The sequence below is a fragment of the Chanodichthys erythropterus genome, chromosome 1 (assembly GCF_024489055.1).
Source record: "Chanodichthys erythropterus isolate Z2021 chromosome 1, ASM2448905v1, whole genome shotgun sequence".
Taxonomy (NCBI): domain Eukaryota; kingdom Metazoa; phylum Chordata; class Actinopteri; order Cypriniformes; family Xenocyprididae; genus Chanodichthys; species Chanodichthys erythropterus.
Genome location: NC_090221.1, coordinates 7,894,922 through 7,914,963, shown reverse-complemented (window position 1 = coordinate 7,914,963; position 20,042 = coordinate 7,894,922). Strand labels below are relative to the sequence as shown.

Here is a 20,042-nt window from a genome sequence, read left to right as displayed (position 1 = left end):
TATCACACTGGAACGCTGAACATTCACACCGAAGAACAATGCTGAATATCTCTCAGGAAATGAATATTAATTGACATGCAAATATTAGGAACGGGAGCAGACCAAAGATAAAAGAATATATCCTCAGAGAGGTTTAATTCTTTGTTCAAAGTATAAGAAAATACTTTCTGAAAGAATTTCACATTCTGCCAAGAAGAAAAATAACAGCAAACAATACATTTTTTGCTATTACTCAAAGTAATGAAATGAACATTTCAATGGTTCATAGAAGAATTAGCACATGGGGGAAAAAATATAATTAAAACGACTTTAACTTGTGCTCTAAAGAGTTTCCACAAAGTTCTTGGCACACAAAGAACAAAACTCTTGAAACATTGATTCACCCCATTAAGTACATGATTTCTCCATCAAAAAAAAAAAAAAAAAGATTCATAAAAGTTTTGAAAGAAAAATCAGTTGATATAAAAGTATTAAAAAGCGTTTCATCTAAGAAATATATACATTTCAACACAACTCTTGTTTGTTTGGCTGTAAGATAACCAAACAAACTATACAGGCACAGATTTGTCAATGCCTTTTTATAACAAAATAAATCTTTGGCATCTACTGTACAAAATCCACATATTTACACATGCTGAACATTTACACAATTCACAGTCTATTGTCCCAGTGTTGGGGGGGTTATATGCAGGGACTTAGGACATGATCTTCTACCAAGGTCTCCAGACGGAGTCACAGAGCATAACAGGTTGCTTAGGACTTGAAGTCATGGTGGGAGCAGACAACACTGTTCTTTCTGCAAGTTTTGCACAGCCAGATGGTGTGCAAGAACTGCTCAGTTGGACATGAGTGAGATGTTGCTGTGCCGGCAGTGATGGATCCTCACAGAGATGCACCTGAGTTTCTTTGTGGGATGGTGTAGAATGTAGCATTTGGTGTGATTTTTGAAGGTTTCCACATGTTTTTTCCACTCCCTTCCCATACTCATGGCTCTTGCTAGCAATAAAATGGCTGACCCGTAAGAGACATGTCCTCATTCCATCTCGGTAGCTCTGACGTTTGCAAGGTGAGCTCAGGTCCTCGTCATACTCCTCGGTGCGTTCTCTTTTTCCTCTAGCGATTGGAAAAGGGTCCTTCCCTGATTCTTGTTCAGCTCTTAGGAAGTGCACAACACTTTCCAGGATTTCAGCCTTTTCCACTTTAGGGTTTTTTAGTTTCTATTAAAAAGAAGAAAGGAATTTAAGCCAGATAGAGACATAATGGCAGGCTACATTAAATGAGAGTCTTAGAAAAATAAAATAACTGACCTCATTGTGTGTATTCTCAAGTAATAGCATTCTCAAAGTTTCTAGGCTTTGATTAATGCGATCTCTCCTCCTTTTCTCCATGAGAGGTTTTGGGACCTGTAACATTAAATATTATGGTAAAATATAATTCTTAACAGCGTTAACATTCATCAAACAATCTATTTTGTCATATTGCACACAAAGTAGAAACACATAATAGCCCAATACTTAATGTAGTGTCTAGGCCTAGTAAAATAAGTTCTTACCCGTCTCGAGTCTTTTTGTTCCGGTATGTCAACAGCTTGTTTGCTCATTTTGGCGATTCACCCTCCAAACTGAGATTTTGAGCATCATTTTGGAGTTCATGTCACTTAAGGTACAATCAGTACACGCCCGCTCTCCTCATAATGAATAATAAAAGAACACTGACCAATCGCGTGCGTCCCTGAGTTAGCCCCCTTATTAATATTCACATGCGTACTGGATGAAAGAGACAATGCCTAATGCCGATTGTGAAGTAAGAGCCAATAATGACCCATTTAGCCACCCACTGGGATGTTTAAACGATGGCTATTCAGCCTAAAGTTGCCAAAGATTATCAAAGAAGGTTTGAACCATTCACATGCGTTATGTTTAAAAGAACCACTGAATGGCGATTATTACCTGTTTGAATTTCAAAGAGTATGATCATCGATAGAAGTGCACAGTTTAGCCAGTTGGACAAGTATAACACTGCAAAATATTACTATCTCGCCTTCATATAGAAATAATCTATAATATAGCCTAATCTCAAAAAGTGACTGGCCTACCTCACATAGCTTTTGATGAATGTTTTCTTCTTACGCGCTTTCACGGATATCGCTTGCAAAGTCCAATCATTTTATACGTTTAATCTTGCAATAAACATGAAGTAAAGTATTTTAATTACGTATTTATGTTGGTTTGCTATCACTACGCTGCTTTTCATTAGTGTATATCATTTCGGATAACAGTTTTCCTCCCTATACACCGATGCGTAACAAAGGAAGACTTGGTTTTGGTCTAGGCGCTGGAATGTGGCTTTAATTGAAAGTGGTGTTTTTGCTGTTCTTTTGATGTGTGTGAGGTCTTCTCGTGTGTGCTCAAATAATTGTCCTGCTTAACGAACAAAAGCTAATTTCATTTCTTATCAAAGAAAATATATAGCTACAACTCTTGTGGACTTTCCAATTACTAAGCTAAAAAATCAACTCAAACAAACACAACCTAAAATATCAAAATAACCATTGTAATCTCTGACATTAGGCCGTTACATCAATTTCAGAAAGTTTCAAAACCAACCCTTAATATATTGCTTTGCGCAATTGGTGAACCACCATTCCAGCAGTTTACGCGTGGGACAATAATGGTTAGCCTAATCGTTCACACTTCTATCAAAACATTCCTATACAACACACTTAACAGATTTGCTCTAAAAGCCTGGGCATCACACTTCTTCACATCCCCCATTTCATCATAAAGCAGGATGCGCGTGTACTTTTCACTGGCGGCCACGAGCTAATCTCGCTTCGGCGCGCGACTCCGAAATACATCGCATTTATTTGTTTTTGTGATTTTTTTTAAAATAAAACGTTTTGACATCCACATTAAACCTATTTATTTTTTATGTGGAGAAACCTCGTGAAAACGTTTCAGTATACATTGAATTTTGTTTCCAGCCAATTTGTCAACAGTTATGTCATTTCTGTAATTCAGAGATTCAACTCAGTTTTGGTATATCAGTAATTCAATTCAACATGGTGCATTTACCACCATCACTTTGATTTGGGTAACGATTCATCTGGAGTTTTAGTATACTGACAAAAATGTTGTTATGCTACTTTAATCACCAAAATGTCAGGACAGATGCCATTTGTTCATATGTGTTTTCATTTAGCAGTTCACCTCAAGCATTGAGCTCAGCTGCTTATTCAAAACCATTTGCTGATATTTGCATATTACTGCAGACAATCAAATGGCTTTACCAGAACAAATTAAGCCATCAAAATGTGGATAGAGTTTTTAAATATGCGTCAATGTAAAGCTTTAATTTATTTATTAATGACTGGTTTAAATATACTAATACTATATTTAGATACATTCAATTCAGTTTTGTAGTTTGCTCAAACACTTCTGTTTACTGATTGTTTAAAGGCCAGATAAAGTGATGGGTGGAAAGTTCACGCGGCCTACGTCACGGCCACCTCTCCGCCAATCAAATGCTATTCCAGAGGCTTAAAATTCCCGTTTGGTTAGATTCCAGCAGTTTCCCACATCCACGAATTAGTGTGAACAGCAGACTGTTTCACTCTCAACATGGCGAAGACCGAAGGCATCAAAAGAGTAAGATCTTCAAAATCAACTTTTTCTTCCCTAGAACATTTATATTTCAAAACTTTTACCATATTTAATATAATCTGCACATTATTATTATGCTTCAATCGTTGTTTAATCATAGCACTTGGAAGTTGAAAACATAATAACCATTTTTCATTTTTATCTTTTAAGATGTTAAAACCCGTGATAGAGAAGAAGAGAAGAGATCGAATCAACCATAATCTGGACGCGTTAAGAGATCTGCTTTTCAAGAACACTGCAGACACGGTGAGTCGGCTACCTCGGTTTATGATGATTAATTCGCATTATTTCCATGACAAAATCCTAAAATGCCTCTCGACTTTCCGCTCTCCCTCCATTCCATCCCTCCACAGCGTTTACAAAATCCTAAACTGGAAAAAGCAGAGATTTTAGACCTTGCAGTTCAATACATCAAAAAGACCACAAGAAAGAATGAGACAAAAGGTAAGTTTTTATTACTATTACCTTTTACTTCACCCATCTGAATTTAGTATTAAAGGCGCACTATGTAACTTTTTCTTTTCGATATTATCAAAATTTAAATGAGTCAATACACAAATCCTTGCTAGTCAGCTTGAGATCCTTTCCATCTAAACTGGTTATATTTCTTAAAGGGTTAGTTCTCCCAAAAATTTAATTTCTGTCATTAATAACTCATGTCGTTTCAAACCCGTAAGACCTTCGTTCATCTTCAGAACACAAATTAAGATATTTTGATTTTTTTTTTTTTATCTCCCATCGAAAACAATGAAATTACCACATTCAAGGTCCAGAAAAGTAGTAAAGACATTGTTAAAACAGTCAATGTGACTACAGAGGTTCAACCTTAATGCTACGAAGCGATGAGAATACTTTTTGTGCACAAAAATAATGACTTAATTCAACAAATTCGTCTCTCACCTGTCATTCTGCTACGCTATGTTCGCTGCAGCTCTTCCAGGTTCTACGTCTGAACGGTGGCTCAGTATTGGCCGGTGCTGGTCACGTGAGCAGCACGAAGCATGCGTGTGATGCTGACGCAGGAGCCGGAAAATAATGAGCTGACGTTCGGACATAAAGACAGAAATGAAGCACTGCTCCAACTCCGTAACAGACTGACAGGGCAGAGGAAAAATTGTTGAATAAAGTTGTTATTTTTGTTTTGTTTTTGCATACAAAAAGTAATCTCATCGCTTCATAACATTAAGGTTGAACCACTGTAGTCACGTGGACTATTTTATCAATGTTTTTACTAGTTTTCTGGACCTTGCTTTCAATGAAGGGTGAAAACGTCTCTGATTTCATCAAAATATTTAAATTTGTGTTCCAAAGATGAATGGAGGTCTTACTGGTTTGGAACGACATGAGGTTGAGTAATTAATGACAGAATTTTCATTTTTGGGTGAACAAACTCTTTAAGTCTAGTACACTGTAAAAAATGACCGTGATTTTAACAGTAAAAGACTGTAAAAATGCTGCGGTGAAAAACTGTGAATTGGTTTACAGAAAGTTTCCGTACTATATACGGTGAATAACTATAATAGATCTAATGGTACATTTAATGTAATTTTCCGGTAAAATACCGTTAAATTCACAGTTTTTGGAAGTGAAAAATAACAATTCATTGTAAAATTGACAGTGAAAAATTAAATTGACATTCCCACAATTCCCTGCGTGACACTTCACATTTGATATATTTTTGTTGAAATAACTCTGTTTCTTCTTAGTTTTTTGCATTTTTTTCTAATCAGTTGTGTACATTAGGGTTTTATGTTACATCTAATGTTGTTAAATTAATGTTTATTGCATTTTTAAAATTTCATGCATGTTACCATGATGGTGTTTAGTGTGTGTGTGAAACACTGTGTGCACCTTCTATATATTAGCGTTGTCCTCCTCAGCTTGTGATGAACTTTGATTCATCATGTGACTCTTATCATCACTGTGTTTGGTGACTGTCAGTGTATTATAAAGGTACAAAACAGATATTAGTACTTCATTAGGTTGGTAAATTAACATTAGATCAGTTAATGAAATACGTTATTTTACCGTAAATTTAACAGATTTTTTTTACGTTGCTACTGTATTTTTTACGGTAAAGATCTGGAAACCACAGCTGCCAAATTTTACTGGCAATTTTCTTACAGTATAGGGAATGTTTCATAAACAGTAGGATCATCTTTTTTTGGTTATAAGAAAGAACCATATTCATCTGCACAGTCACGCAAAGCCTAAGCACAACCAAAACAATGTTCTTCTACAAAATGCATACAGTTTTGTTTTTTAACCTTGTTAATGTTAAGTTACATGGTGTACCTTTTAATATCTACCATTTATTGTAGTAATATTTTGCCTAATTTGTGTCTAATTTTCTTCTCTCTTTCTGCAGTGACGCCTAATCAGATGGATTCTAAGGCCACTCAGAATCAGTCTAGTCCTATATCTGTTTCTGCAGGTCCCATCCACGACAATGACTTCTATGTATTGGACTTCTACGGGAGGTTTAACTCATCTAAACAGAAGGAGGTTCTTATGAAACCGGGGATCAGACTTGATGATGCTTCCAAAGCAGAAAATGAACCAGTGGCCCAGACAGGCTTCCTTCTATCACCATCAGCCCAGAACTACCACCAAGAACTTCTCTTACACCCTGAAACGTCTTTGTATGGCTCTAAACTTTTGTGTCAGTCGACTTCTCCCTCCAGTTCATCACAATATAGTTGTTCCCCACCATCATCTCCTACTTTTACCAGCGTATCCTCCTCTCCCAATAATTCCTCTGCATATACTTCCACATCTTGTTCTCTACCTCCTCCTCCTCCTGACCCATTGTCTCCTCTCATAACATCACGTTCACTCCATAGGCCTGTTATTGTGCCTCAGCCCATTCTGCCCCACATGGCTAAAGATTTCACCCCACCGCAGTCACCTGTCCTGGCTCTTAGACAGGAACCGTTTCCTCTTCCAGCCCAGTCTACATGGAGACCATGGAGCTGAACTCTTACCACTTTGGGGTTTTCCCTTTATTTAGACAATGCTCCAATGGAGAAATGATCACGGTCTCTCAGAGGGACATATGTTGTGCACAGGGTTGTCACTTGTCACAGGGTTACTCCAGTTACCTTTGTCATGTTTTCAATGACGTGTACTTTAACTTGACTATTTATTGTTTTATCCAATGTTTGCCTTCATTGGTACCTGTAATTCTAGCAGTGAAATAAATCAGTTTCATCAGTTCTTGTATTATGATTGTTTATTTAAAGAAGAACATGGCTTCTTTTAAATGAGATGCATACTTTACATCAAATATAGATTTTCTAGATGTTTATAGTAACTAAAGTACACTCCTTTCACACTAAGGTCAACAACATGACAACAGGACCATATGGTTTAGGAGGAGCTTCTGCAGCTAAACCATTTGGATCCTAAATGAAGATGCAGAGAAGTACTATAATAACAACCCATGAATTAAATTCAGCTTATAAAGTAATAAAAAAATACATTATATTAATTTAACACTTAAACAGGCAATGTGTGCCCCAATTTATATACTCTTTAGTCTCTTATTGGGTAAGAGAGTTGTTTTTCCTCTTTACCTAAAATCATAGTTGATTCTGTTTTGAGTATGAGTCACATTACTTGGTTCAAATTTTCTGTGCTCCTTTTGTCAGACTGACCTAAAACCAACACATTCGCCCATGGTGCTGGACATTCTGGTTTTGCGGAAAGTATTTGAATATTAATCTTCAGTGAAAAAGCACTAAAACTGCTAATGTTAATTGTGATCATTGTCTTAAGATGCTGTTCACGCTGTTATTTCACATTTTGAATTTGTATCCCCTGACATAAGTTGAGATAAAATTTGTGTTTAAAAATTGCACAAATGTTGATATTCACGTGTTAAACTGATATTATTATACTTAGTTGACTACATCTTTTGCGGGGTTGAACAGGGGTAGACAACCCTGCTCCTGGAGGGCCATATCCTGCAGAGTTTAGCTCTAACCCCAATCAAACAAAGTCTAAAAATCTTCAGATTTATTTGGAAATTTCAGGCATGTGTGTTTGATTAGGATTTGACCAGAGTTGACCAGCTCAGCAGTGTAAAAACACAAGAAATGTATATGTCTCAATTTTAGGACACTTGCATGTCATACATGCCATATATTTTGCATATTACAATTTTTTTTCATCACAAAACAGGACTATTGATATAAGGGATAGTTTAAAAAATACTATGGAAGTCAAAGGGGCCCATGAACTGTTTGGTTACTGAGATTGTTCAAAAAAGTTATTTTGTGTTCAGCAGAAAAAAGAAACTCATACAGGTTTGGAACAACTTGAGGGTGAGTAAATGATGGCAGAATTTTCATTTTTGGGTGAACTATCCCTTAAACAGGGCAAAGTATCCTGGGAGATACAACACATAACATTCATTTGAATATACTTAAGTCTTTACTTAATGCGAGACACCTCAGGTGAAGAGGGTAAAAACATAACTGATAGACATAACAATACTTCCCTAAATGCAAACATTTTATGTATTTCGAGTTTTCTAAAAGGTTATGTTTAAATACGCAAATGAGGCATTATCGAATTAAATATGCGCTAATTTGTATACATTTCTAGAACAAAAATCTGAATATTGGATGATGTCAGGCTCAAAATTCATTTTTTGGACATATTAAATTCAAAAGTTTTTACAGAGGGAATTGTGGATATCTCTTTTTATCACTCCATAAATCAGAAAATACTATCAACAGCCAGAAAAAAAAAAAAAAAAAAAAAAAATCTCATTTTTTTTTTAGGAATAAAATGTTGTATAAAATCAGGGAAATTATATATCAACAAATCCCTCAGTAAAAACCTTCAGAATATAGATGGGAATAAAACTGTAAAGTATGGTGAATATAAGCAAGAGAAAAATCTCATTTTGAGAAAATGCCCTTTAAAGATATTTACTGTAATTTAAATCTATAGATACAAATAGATAAAGTGCTATAAAACATACACTTAAAAGTGTATTTTGGATGTTTTCTTTCCACCAGTCTGCAAAAACACTTTATGAAAAGCCAAAAAGCGCAAAATCTCAAAATTGACAAGTGCCCAAAAAAAAAACGTGTTTTTGACAGTAGTGTCCCCCATTAAGAAGACATAAACAGTGATATTAAATTATTTAACTGTTATATGTGTGCAAGATATAGAGACGTTCTTTAAAAGTTGAATTTTTAACTTGAGTGCCGTCACGTCCGTATCCCAGTAGAGCCACATGGAGGATCATCTTGAAATGTAATAGTTTCCTTACTAACTTAAAATGAAATAGTTACACTTTATAGTGATATATGAGGCGGATACACTGTCTAGTTGGTACCACCATCATCAACCATATTACCGTCAAACCGTCAGCGGTTTTTACCTTGCCAAAACTTATGCAACCGGATGGTGGAAAGCCACATATTATCTTGGCTCAGTTGAACTTTACATCAGTCAGTATGCACAAAGCTCTATAAATGATACATTATCAGACAACTCAATCATTACAATAGAAAATAAAAATAAAAGCGTCATTATTATTGAACAATCTTAAACAATCAAAACACTTTCTGCAATTTTAAGCACACGGCTGCCATCTTGTGGTGTTTGACTGCAAAAATATTTTCTTGCAAGATTGTTAAACAATTTTCAGCATGACCAAAAATACTGAATTTTAATAAGTCATCCAAAATAATTCAAAGGTTTATGTACTTTAATTTAATGTTGATATATAAATCATTAATATCCATTATTAGACGATTCTGCTGTAGCTAACCCACAAACAACATCATGTCATTGTCTTGGCAAAAATATTCATTGTGTTGAATTTCCATGGCTTCTTTTATAATTGTGTACATGTTGACATAAGATCTGCCACGTTCAACCCAATACTGACAAAAATATGAGGTGGAACTATTCTCTCCAAAGATTTCCAGAGAGTTGCACTGATTCAGCCTAATGGTCAGTAGAGGGCAACATAAGATAGTACTAGCAGACTGAGTCCATAATTGAGCTCTGGCTTGTAGACATGGACAGCCTGGTGTTGTGACCCGTGTTCCTGGGCGGTAAGCCGAGGATGCATGACTTCTCTCTCTCATAAATGCCAGAATTTTTCTCTCACTCCTTCAGTCTTGGATAAATCCGTAACCTCTTCCCTATCTGCCATTCACATCTCTATTACAAAGTCTGAATATTTTCTGAGCAAGGCACCAAGGTATTTGGCTGGAGAAAACAGAGTTTCTGACATGATAGAACATGTCTTTGGATAATGGTTATTTTTCTCTCTCTCTCTCTCTGCTTCTGCCGTCTTTACATTCAGAAGCTTCTCTCTGTACCAGTGCCATTACTTTTATGAGATGGCCATTGTTCATTGTGAGGTAAAAGAATGGCCAGTTGGTGTCTTTCTGCAGGTTTTGATCATTGCGACGACCAGCAATAAAGGACTGAAGTGCAAATTAAAGAGGCCGTTCTGCCCAGACAGAGGAATGCTGCCTCAATATTCATAATTGAGCGTGGTGGAGAAGAAATCACCTCGGAAAATACAGGACAAAAGCCTGAAATCCCCTCACAAGCGTTCTCAGGTCACACTGATTAGAGCTGATCCAGTTACCTGTGTAGTCTTAGTCTTGTTAATAGTGAATGCAACACATGCATTCCTGATCTGGCACAAAGCGGGGAGGGAGAGACTTAAAGAAAACATTGACAAGCATCCAGCACAGAGATGTCACTGCTCTTGCCACGGTTTATTGGACTCAGAGTTAAATACATTTGTGTTGGCACATCTCAAAAGCAATTTGTCGAGGCAGGGCTGCTGTCAAACACTTCCATCACACGTGCACACACTTGTACATGCCCCGTCCTTCAAAGCACAGGCGTCCTCGTCGGCACGCACACGCACAAATGTTGTGGTTTCATTGAAAACGGATCCCTACTTTTGTGCAAAATGCCTCTGTATAAGTCTTTGTGTTAGTGATATCCGATGCATGATGTCCCATGAATGTTATTTTAGTCAGAATCCACTGTTCTAACTTGGAAGAGATTATTTCATTTCTAAACCTTACATCATTTTACCATTTTTTAGAGTCTGCATGTGTTCAATCTTAATGTTTAGCTGTAAGGTCAATGAGTCTTCATTAATGATTTTAACTTCCTTGTAATGTTGACAGATCTGGTTAATAGGGCAAAGGGGTCTATTTCATTTCCTCATTCCACAGATTGAGAAAAAATGTTTGTTAGATTATGTCAGAGCTGTGGGGATTTATGTTTAAAATGTGTTAGAGAAGCGTCTCAATAAAAGGACAAAAAAAAAAAAAAAAGAGGTCAACTGCGTCTTTAAGCCATGATCACTGCCTTTGGTCTATTTAAAACATTTACATGGATAGTTGGATTAAACATGTTAATATTGATATATTAATGGTTGCAAAAACTTTTTATAAGAGAAAAATTGTGGAGTTGAATGCTGAAGATAATTGCCCTCATATAAGACACACATTAAAATGTTGTCATTTGTCCAGTGATTTTTGGGTCAATGATTATAGTTTCCAAAAAGAAAGATCAGATGTCAAAGCAGAAATGATAATATTAATAATTTCTATTTAGTAGAAACACAAATTATCTGCCAGATTGGTCCCAGAATTTTTTTTAATGGTAAAAATAAATTATTAATTCATTTTTGAAATTACATTTTTGAGGAGTTGCACCACATGGTGTTTTATAACCTGAATGAACTTTACCACATGATATCGTAATTGTTATCTTACATTCTGTTACATATCTTCAATGTTCAACTCCACAATGAAATCAATTCATCATGAAATCAAAATGAAAAATTCTTAAATTTTTAATGAAATATTGCAATATTTTTTTCATGTGCCCTCATAATCTTTTAATCAAAATAACTTCCTCATCCTCTTGCAGTGACATCTCTTCTCTGATGATGTGTTTACTGGTGTGGGGGTGGGACAACCTGTCACTCACATGACATCAACGCAATGGCAAACTTCAATCAATTCCCAATGCAAAAAAAAAAAAAAAAAAAAGAAAAAAAAAAAAATTGTATTTTTTCTTGTTGGAGAAGCCGTTCACTCTGATATAGGCAGACTTCCAATAGGAAGTGAGCATCCCTTTGTCCTACTCAATCTGAAGGGCAGATGCCTTGAAGTCTGGGGACTTTGGAGGGAGCAGGGCACTGTTTGTGTCATAATGCTGTTTGCAACACATTTGGCGAAGGGAGCAAAGTAAGATGATGCAATTTTGTAATTATCTTTGCAGTGCGGCATCCAACACCCCACATTAGCTGTTCTAAACAGGACTTTCTTATTATTGCTGATAATATAATTTTTGCAGATATATGTACATTTTATAATTAAGTTTTTATGTATTATATATTTGTGTGTAGTGTATTCCCCTTCTGCTCTCAACTTTAAAACTTGCCGTCTATTCTTTAGACCCTGCAAGTAGTCACGTTTGGTAACACTTTATTACAATGGTCAGTTAGAGTAGACAGTCTGCTTAAAGGTGCCCTAGAATTCAAAATTGAATTTATCTTGGCATAGTTAAATAACAAGAGTTCAGTACATGGAAATGACATACAGTGAGTCTCAAACACCATTGTTTACTCCTTATATAAATCTCATTTGTTTAAAAAACATCTGAAGAATCTCAACATAACACCGACTGTTACGTAACAGTCGGGGTGTACGCCCCAATATTTGCATATGCCAGCTCATGTTCAAGGCATTAGACAAGGGCAGCCAGTATTAACGTCTGGATCTGTGCACAGCTGAATCATCAGACTAGGTAAGCAAGCAAGGACAACAGTGGAAAATGGCAGATGGAGCAATAATAACTGACATGATCCATGATATCATGATATTTTTAGTGATATTTGTAAACTGTCTTTCTAAATGTTTCGTTAGCATGTTGCTAATGTACTGTTAAATGTGGTTAAAGTTACCATCGTTTCTTATTGTATTCACGGAGACAAGACTGTCGTTATTTACATTATTAAACACTTGCAGTCTGTATAATTCATAAACACAACTTCATTCTTTATAAATCTCTCCAACAGTGTAGCATTAGCCGTTAGCCACGGATCACAGCCTCAAACTCATTCAGAATCAAATGTAAACATCCAAACAAATACAATACTCACTTAATCCGATGCATGCATGCAGTAGGCATGATGAACACTTTGTAAAGAGGCATTTTGAGGGTTATATTAGCAGTGTACATTTTGTTTATGCACTGTTTAAGGCAAGCGCGAGCTCCGTGGGCGGGGAGGGTGAGCATTTAAAGGGGCCGCAACCTGAATCGGCGCATTTCTAATTATGCCCCAAAATAGGCAGTTAAAAAAATGTATTAAAAAAAATCTATGGGGTATTTTGAGCTGAAACTTCACAGACACATTCAGGGGACACCTTACACTTATATTACATCTTGTAAAAAAACATTCGATGGCACCTTTAATATCTGCTAACATTTTATTTTTATGCTCCCCAACAGGCATTCTACTGACTAACTTTGCAACTACATGTCAACTTATTCTACTAACACAAACCGTGTACTACTACCAGTCTACTAATACCCTACTGAGAGTAAGCTGACATGTAGTTACAAAGATAACGCATAGTAGAATGTCTAAAGTGGACCGTCGAAATCGTGTAACCTCACATTTACCTAACATATCTACTAATAAACACAATTCTTATGTATGAAACTTATTTAAACTTCATATGAAATGTATGAAAAACGTGTATTATATATTACAACCAGAACAAAACTACTACTCCCATGCCATCCAGATTTGAAATGAATCATGAGGATTTGTCACCCTGGGTCACATGACCATATACGATACAATTACTTCCTCGAAGTGACCATCGCATGTTCACTTCACTAACAGATTTGTTGAAGTGCCCTTTGTGAAAGGATTCAGTTATTCACTTTAGTTTGGAACGCCCCTAAAAATTAAATCCCCTTCCCAAAGTGCACTTCAAGGGTGTAAAAATTCAGTTTAGAATTCACCCATACACCTGTTCAACTGTTCGTAAATAAACGCAAATATCTAATCAGCCAATCACATGGCAGCAACTCAATGCATTTAGGCATGTAGACATGGTCAAGATGATCTGCCCAAGTCCAAACTGAGCATCAGAATGTGGAAAAAGGGGTTCCACACAGGCTTAAGCATTTCAGAAACTGCTGATCTACTGGGATTTTCACGTACAACCATCTCCAGGGTTTACTTGAGAAAAAGAGAAAATATCCAGTGAGCAGCAGTTCTGTGGGCAAAAATGCCTTGTTGACGCCAGAGGTCAGAGGAGAATAGCCAGACTGGTTTGAGCTGATAGAAATTCAATAGTAACTCAAACAACCTCCTGTACAACCGAGGTCTGCAGAAGAGCATCTCTGAACGCACAACACGTCCAACCTTAAAGCAGATGGGCTACAGCAGTAGAAGACCACACTGGTGCCACTCCTGTCAGCTAACAACAGGAATCTGAGGCTATTCACACAGGCTCACCAAAATTGGACAATAGAAGTTTGAAAAAAGTTGCCTGGTCTGATGAGTCTTGATTTCTGCTGCGACATTCGATAGGGTCAGAATTTGGCATAAACAACATGAAAGCATGGATCCATCCTGCCTTGTATCAATGGTTCAGGCTGCTGCTGGTGGCGCAGGGGATATTTTCTTGGCACACTTACCAATTGAGCATTGTTTAAAGGCCACAGCCTGCATGATTGTTGCTGACTATGTCCATCTCTTTATGCCCACAGTGTACCCATCATCTGATGTCTACTTCCAGCAGGATAATGCACCATTTCACAGATCTCAGATAATCTCACACTGGTTTCTTGAACATGACAATGAGTTCACTATACTCAAATGGCCTGCACAGTCACCAGATCTCAATCCAATAGAGCAATTGCACGATGCTATCATGTCACTATGGACCAAAATCTCTGAGCAATGTTTGAATGGTGAATCTATGCCACAATTAAGGCAGTTCTGAAGGCAAAAGGGGGTCCAACCAGTACTAGGAAGGTGTACCTAATAAAGTGGCCCGTAAAATATTGCCACAACTTAAATTTCATGCTGATTTTAAGAGGTTTATTGATTTTAACACACAGCCATGAGGGTCTGCAGGGGTCCTTACTATAATATAATTTCATGTTTTTTGCTTTTTCATTCATTTCAATTAAAAATATGATCATCATATAAGATCTGTATCTGTGTCTTTGTATGTATGAATTATATTTATTAAAATATTGAAATGGAATAAAAACATTTGTGTCATGCATTGACCTTATAGGTTTAAAGTTTCATTAGTACTGATTGCAGGGGCATCATTGCGACTTGGCTTGGACTTGCCTTGAGGAAGACACCTCTTTCTGAGTCCATCCCAGTCCTCAAGAATTCAATCTTTCGCTACTCACGACTAAATACCATTTTCCCCTCTTTCATTTGTCTGTTTTCCTTTCACAGGAGCTTTTGAAGTTACCAGAGAAAGGAGCGCAGACTGTAGCAAATTACCTGGGCTGAAACATTTTTGACATAAGTCCTAAGATGCGAGTGAGCCACTTCTCCTGGAGGCCCCATCGGGAGCGTTTAATCTCGGGCCATGAGAGGCAGCATTGCTGACAGAGTGACAGGATAGCTGGACACGCTTCCAGGCAGCAGTCACGGACACGACAGTCTTCGGAGCCGAGACTTAAGGTACGCACTGGACTGGGTGTGGAGACCAAAACTACAGTTGCAGTGATCACACCAGATATTGTTCTATTTCAGCATCAACCAGTTTAAATAATGGTTTATGGTTTATATTTACACCACTAAGAAAGCTCTTGGTCATGGCAGCCTCCTAAGAACTTATACTTCAGTGCCGAATCCGTGCAACAGAGGCCTATTTAGCCATTGTTCATTATCATATGTCAGCCAGGAAGTCTTGCTGAATATTGTCCTTATCACAGATCCCAAATCCTTAATAGCTGCTCTGTGGGCAAAAACTGTTTTTATAAGCCACTGTAGTGTAGAGCACCGCCCGGTTCTGTAACAGAGAGTAAATAGATGCGATATACTCCTCTATTTCCAGATAGTCAAAACAAAAACGTGTTAACAATAGCTTTGGAGACTAGCAATTGTGCTGCTGAGACACTATTTGACATTTTCATTCTGCTGAATAATGTCTTTCATTGGGGAGCCATACAAATGCTCTATTAATTTAGCGAGTCAATTGTTGTAGAATTTGTCTCTGAATGCCTAAAAAATAAACTCTTTCACAATGTTCAGCACAATTAGTCCTTCGTACTGTATAAATAGCTCTTTTGAAACCAACAATGTGGAATTGTGTCCACTTTGAGCTCTTTCCATGTTTATCGCTTCAAGCTGCATTGTTAAAAAATTTGGCATGAGCAGAAGTTGTGGTCGACGTTGAGTTTATCATGCCCTGAGGTTGTGTGTTAACTGAGGAGTCTCTCTGGTGGCTGGCTCCTCTGACCTGGCACCCCCTGCAGTGGGTGGGCCATGACCTAGGTAGCCTAAAGCCATGCTGGGTAACAACTTCTGCTCTGGAGCTCTTGTAATCCGTCAGGATGTACTTCAGCTCAATAAGGAGGCTGCACTCTTCTACCGTCACTAACACCCTTTTTAAAAACCAGGAACAACTTAACAGTTCAAAGGTCAGCGCTGGAAAAAGCTGGCGGCAGTTAAAAATAGTGTGTGATTTCTATTTTGGCTAAAAATACAAAGAGAGATGGTTTTGATCAGGCCTGAAAAGCAATGTGAGGTGAAGTACATAAATTCATTGAAAAATTAGTTTTGTCCTATAATGGGATTTAAAGGACTTTAAAATGAAAATTACCCCAATATTTACTCACCCTCAAGCCGTCCTAGCTGTATATGACTTTCTGATGAACACAATCAGAGTTATATTAATAAATATCCTGATGCATCCAAGTTTTATAATGGCAGTGAATTGGAAACAATGAGTATGAATCTCAAGAAAGTGCATCCATCCATCCATCCATCCATCATACATATACTCCACACGGCTCTGGGGGGTTAATAAAGACCTTCTGAAGTGAAACGATGGGTTTGTGTAAGAAAAATCTCCATATTTAACATGTTATAAAGTAAAATATTTAGCTTCAGCCAGACCACCTTCCGTATTCAACTTAGGAAGAAAGCGTAACTGACGCGACTTATCTTAAGTTGAATAAGGAAGGCGTAGGATGTAGTGTAAGCTAGATATTTTACTTTATAACTTTTTAAATATGGATATTTTTCTTACACAAATGCATCGCTTCGCATCAGAAGGCCTTTATTAACCCATGGAGCCGTTTGGAGTACGTTTATAATGGATGGATACACTTTCTTCAGCTCATACTCATTGTTTCCAATTCACTGCCATTATAAAGCTTGGATGCATCAGGATATTTATTAATATAACTCTGATTGTGTTCATCAGAATCAGAAAAGAAGAAAGTCATATACACTTAGGATGGCTTGAGGGTGAGAAAAGCTTGGGGAAATTTTCATTTTAAAGAGAACTAATCCTTTAAATATGCTACTCTTTTTCTAGTCATCTTGGAAGTGTGTTTGAAATCATCTTCCATTGTTCCAACAGCAAATGTTCAAATGTAAAAAATTGAACCACTTTTTTACAAATTTAAATCACCATTTACAAAGTTAAATCTTCTTCTTATTATTATTATATGCTCTGCACAAACTTGTGTTTATCATCCAAGGGAAATGCGCAGTAGAAACTGGTATTTAAAAACAATCAGTTAACACCTGGCATCTTCGTTGTGCAGTGTATACTTTGAGAAAACAACCTTTGGCTTGGATGCGGGGTTTCCCAAAGCAGCACTAGTGAATCCAATCTGGAAAGTGCCATAGTTACATTTGGAAAGTACAGACTGGCTCTGAGCCAAAACAAATGCCTTTTATTGTATTGTAAGTGCATACAGCTTATCATAACCACATTACAACTTAAATTGTTTGTGCAGAGATTCAGCTGCTATATGGGGAATGGTTGTAGAGGCTTGTAGTGTTTTTTTATTCTAGAGGGACAGATCACCCAAAAATAAAAATTCTGTCATCATTTACTCACTCTCATGTCATTTCAAATCTGTATGACTTTCTTTCTTCTGTTATATTTTGAAGAATGCTGGTAACCAGTCCAATTTGGTGACCATTGACTTCCATTGTGTGGATAAAAAAACAGACATTCTTCAAAATATCTATATCATAATATTCCCTAGAAGAAAGAAAGTCATACACAGTTGGTATGGCAAGAGGGTTATTAAATGATTACAGAATTTCCATTTTTTGTGGGGTTCTTTTTAGTAAGATTTAGTTCATTTGGTCACACTTTTGTGTAAATAAACTCCTAATGCTTATTAATAGTTAGTAAGGTAGTTGTTACGTTTAGGTATTGGGTAGGATTTAGGGGTGTAGACTATGGTCATGCAGAATAAGGCATTAATATGTGCTTTATAAGTGCTAATAAATAGGTAATTTCCCATTAAATATGTATGCTAATAAGCAACTAGTTAATAGTGAGAATTGGACTTAATACTAAAGTGTTGCCGTTCTTTTCTTTCATTTTTAAATTTATTATCAAAAACTTCCTTATTAGGAAAGCAAAAGAAAAGAAAAAAGTAAATTAAGTCTCTGGTGTCCCCAAAATGTGTCTGTGAAGTTTTAGCTCAAAATGTTTTATAGCATGTTAAATTTGTCACTTTTTTTTTTGTTTGTTTTTGTGTGTGTCCCTTTAAATGCAAATGAGCTGCTGCTCCTAAGAGGAAAGTGGAGTTTCAAGAGCTCCTGTTAGCAGCGCCAATTACCTCAGGCGTTCTCACTGAAAATGTCAGAAGTTGTTCAGTCTTTTATGTTCACTAACCGGGGAAGAAGCTCTTTTTATGCCCTACCAACCGTTTGTTGTAGTCCTTAAACAGAGAATTCTTTAAATGAAAATATCTCCCTTTGCATTGAACTTTGAGCGTCGTAACTTTGCAGATGTTGTTTATGCTCTGACAGCAACATCACACACTAACTAAAGCTAAAAAAGTGAAATCATAATCAACCACCCCTTTAAAGAAAATAATATGCAAGTTATTTATTTCAAATCTCGGACATTGTCGTGGCTTCAGAATGCAGAGTGATTTTTTTCTCTCCCTTTTAAAGAGAGCTTTTCAAATGAACTTGAAACAGCACCTCCAGGCAGATCCACATTAAAACTGACAGGAAAACACCTTCTAAGAGGGGCTTTTAAACTCATGGGGGGGGCTTTGTGATCCATCTCAACCCCAGCCACCTTCATCTTGCCCTCTGTGTTTACGATACACGTCTTCTAACAGCCCGCAGAGATCAATGGTCAATGCAGGATGATTGTGCTTCGGAGAAGGCTTTACAGACACGGATACTTGTCCGTGAGTATGAGAGCCTCAAAGATCTCAAAGCCTGTTTAACAATATAAAATCATCCTCCAGGTGGTCCAGATGGAACACACTCAGATTGCTAGTCATGAGGCTGAAGGTGCGGCTGGGTCTTAAGAGTGTGAATGGAGCTTCACTCGTCTTTTGAAACGGCTCATGCCCGCTGCTTTTGCGGTCCTGTCTCCTTTGATGTTTGAGGTTGAGATGTTACACCAAAGAAAAGCTTTGTGGGAAGTTTTCCATGTGCTGGTATGTCAGCTGAAATAATGGCTGTTTTGACATGACTGGTGCAGAAACTTTAATCTTGGCATCATTCATGTGTCATTCACTGGAATGAAAAAATGATGAAATTGCAAAAAAAGCACACGCCGGACGCTCAGTTGTTCTGACTGCGGCCCGCATTTCTGTGACATTGTGTGTGCTGATGAAACATAGGCCTTTATTGTCCAATCTTGAAACCGACACCACAATGTATCCATCAGCGACGTAAGAATAGCGTGCAAGTGTGTGTGTCTCTGAAGATCTGCGGCAAGACTTTGTTCTATTTGTTAAACCAAGGTTAAAACACCAAGATATCCCTTTGGGATAAAGACAAGCATCATCATGCGGTATTCAGGCTAGATGTGTGGACCACCAGGCGGAGATCCTCACATACAGGAATAAAGGTAGTGTGATATGAGCCTAACTCCTTATGCTGAGAGTGATTATGTTCTGATTTGTGGTAGAGGGACTGGTGGTGCTTTGTCTGGCCCATCTAGATTTTAGATAGAATGCAATGATAAGTGTCATGAAAGGAGCTTGTCATCAGTTTTTTGTGTTATTTTTTTCCCACAGCACCATGATGATGGCAGCAGGGGGCAGCTGAAAGGGCTTGGAGTTGGCAGAGATGCAGCATGGACTGACAGGCAGGCACTCGCTGGTGACAGA

General features: G+C 37.2%; 2 protein-coding genes across 2 annotated transcripts; one reads left to right on the top strand and one right to left on the bottom strand.

The window, feature by feature from the left end:
- Nucleotides 1-710: 710 nt before the first annotated feature.
- Nucleotides 711-1,600, bottom strand: her5 (hairy-related 5). Its single transcript, XM_067393857.1, has 3 exons — nt 1,553-1,600; nt 1,308-1,403; nt 711-1,217 (listed from the first exon to the last, which is right to left on the bottom strand). Exons 1-3 carry the CDS (start codon nt 1,598-1,600, stop codon nt 711-713), a joined length of 651 nt encoding a protein of 216 aa, XP_067249958.1.
- Nucleotides 1,601-3,620: 2,020 nt separating this feature from the next.
- her11 (hairy-related 11) lies at nt 3,621-6,638 on the top strand. Its single transcript, XM_067371855.1, has 4 exons — nt 3,621-3,647; nt 3,813-3,908; nt 4,016-4,106; nt 6,031-6,638. Exons 1-4 carry the CDS (start codon nt 3,621-3,623, stop codon nt 6,636-6,638), a joined length of 822 nt encoding a protein of 273 aa, XP_067227956.1.
- Nucleotides 6,639-20,042: the final 13,404 nt, after the last annotated feature.

Excerpts from the sequence above, each read along its gene's own strand:
- her5 (XM_067393857.1), bottom strand. The coding sequence starts at position 1,600 with ATGAGCAAACAAGCTGTTGACATACCGGAACAAAAAGACTCGAGACGG. Across the intron at positions 1,404-1,552 it reads AACAAAAAGACTCGAGACGG|GTCCCAAAACCTCTCATGGA; the intron begins GTAAGAACTTAT and ends TTAATGTTACAG. Across the intron at positions 1,218-1,307 it reads TTGAGAATACACACAATGAG|AAACTAAAAAACCCTAAAGT; the intron begins GTCAGTTATTTT and ends TCTTTTTAATAG.
- her11 (XM_067371855.1), top strand. The coding sequence starts at position 3,621 with ATGGCGAAGACCGAAGGCATCAAAAGA. Across the intron at positions 3,648-3,812 it reads AGACCGAAGGCATCAAAAGA|ATGTTAAAACCCGTGATAGA; the intron begins GTAAGATCTTCA and ends TTATCTTTTAAG. Across the intron at positions 3,909-4,015 it reads TCAAGAACACTGCAGACACG|CGTTTACAAAATCCTAAACT; the intron begins GTGAGTCGGCTA and ends ATCCCTCCACAG.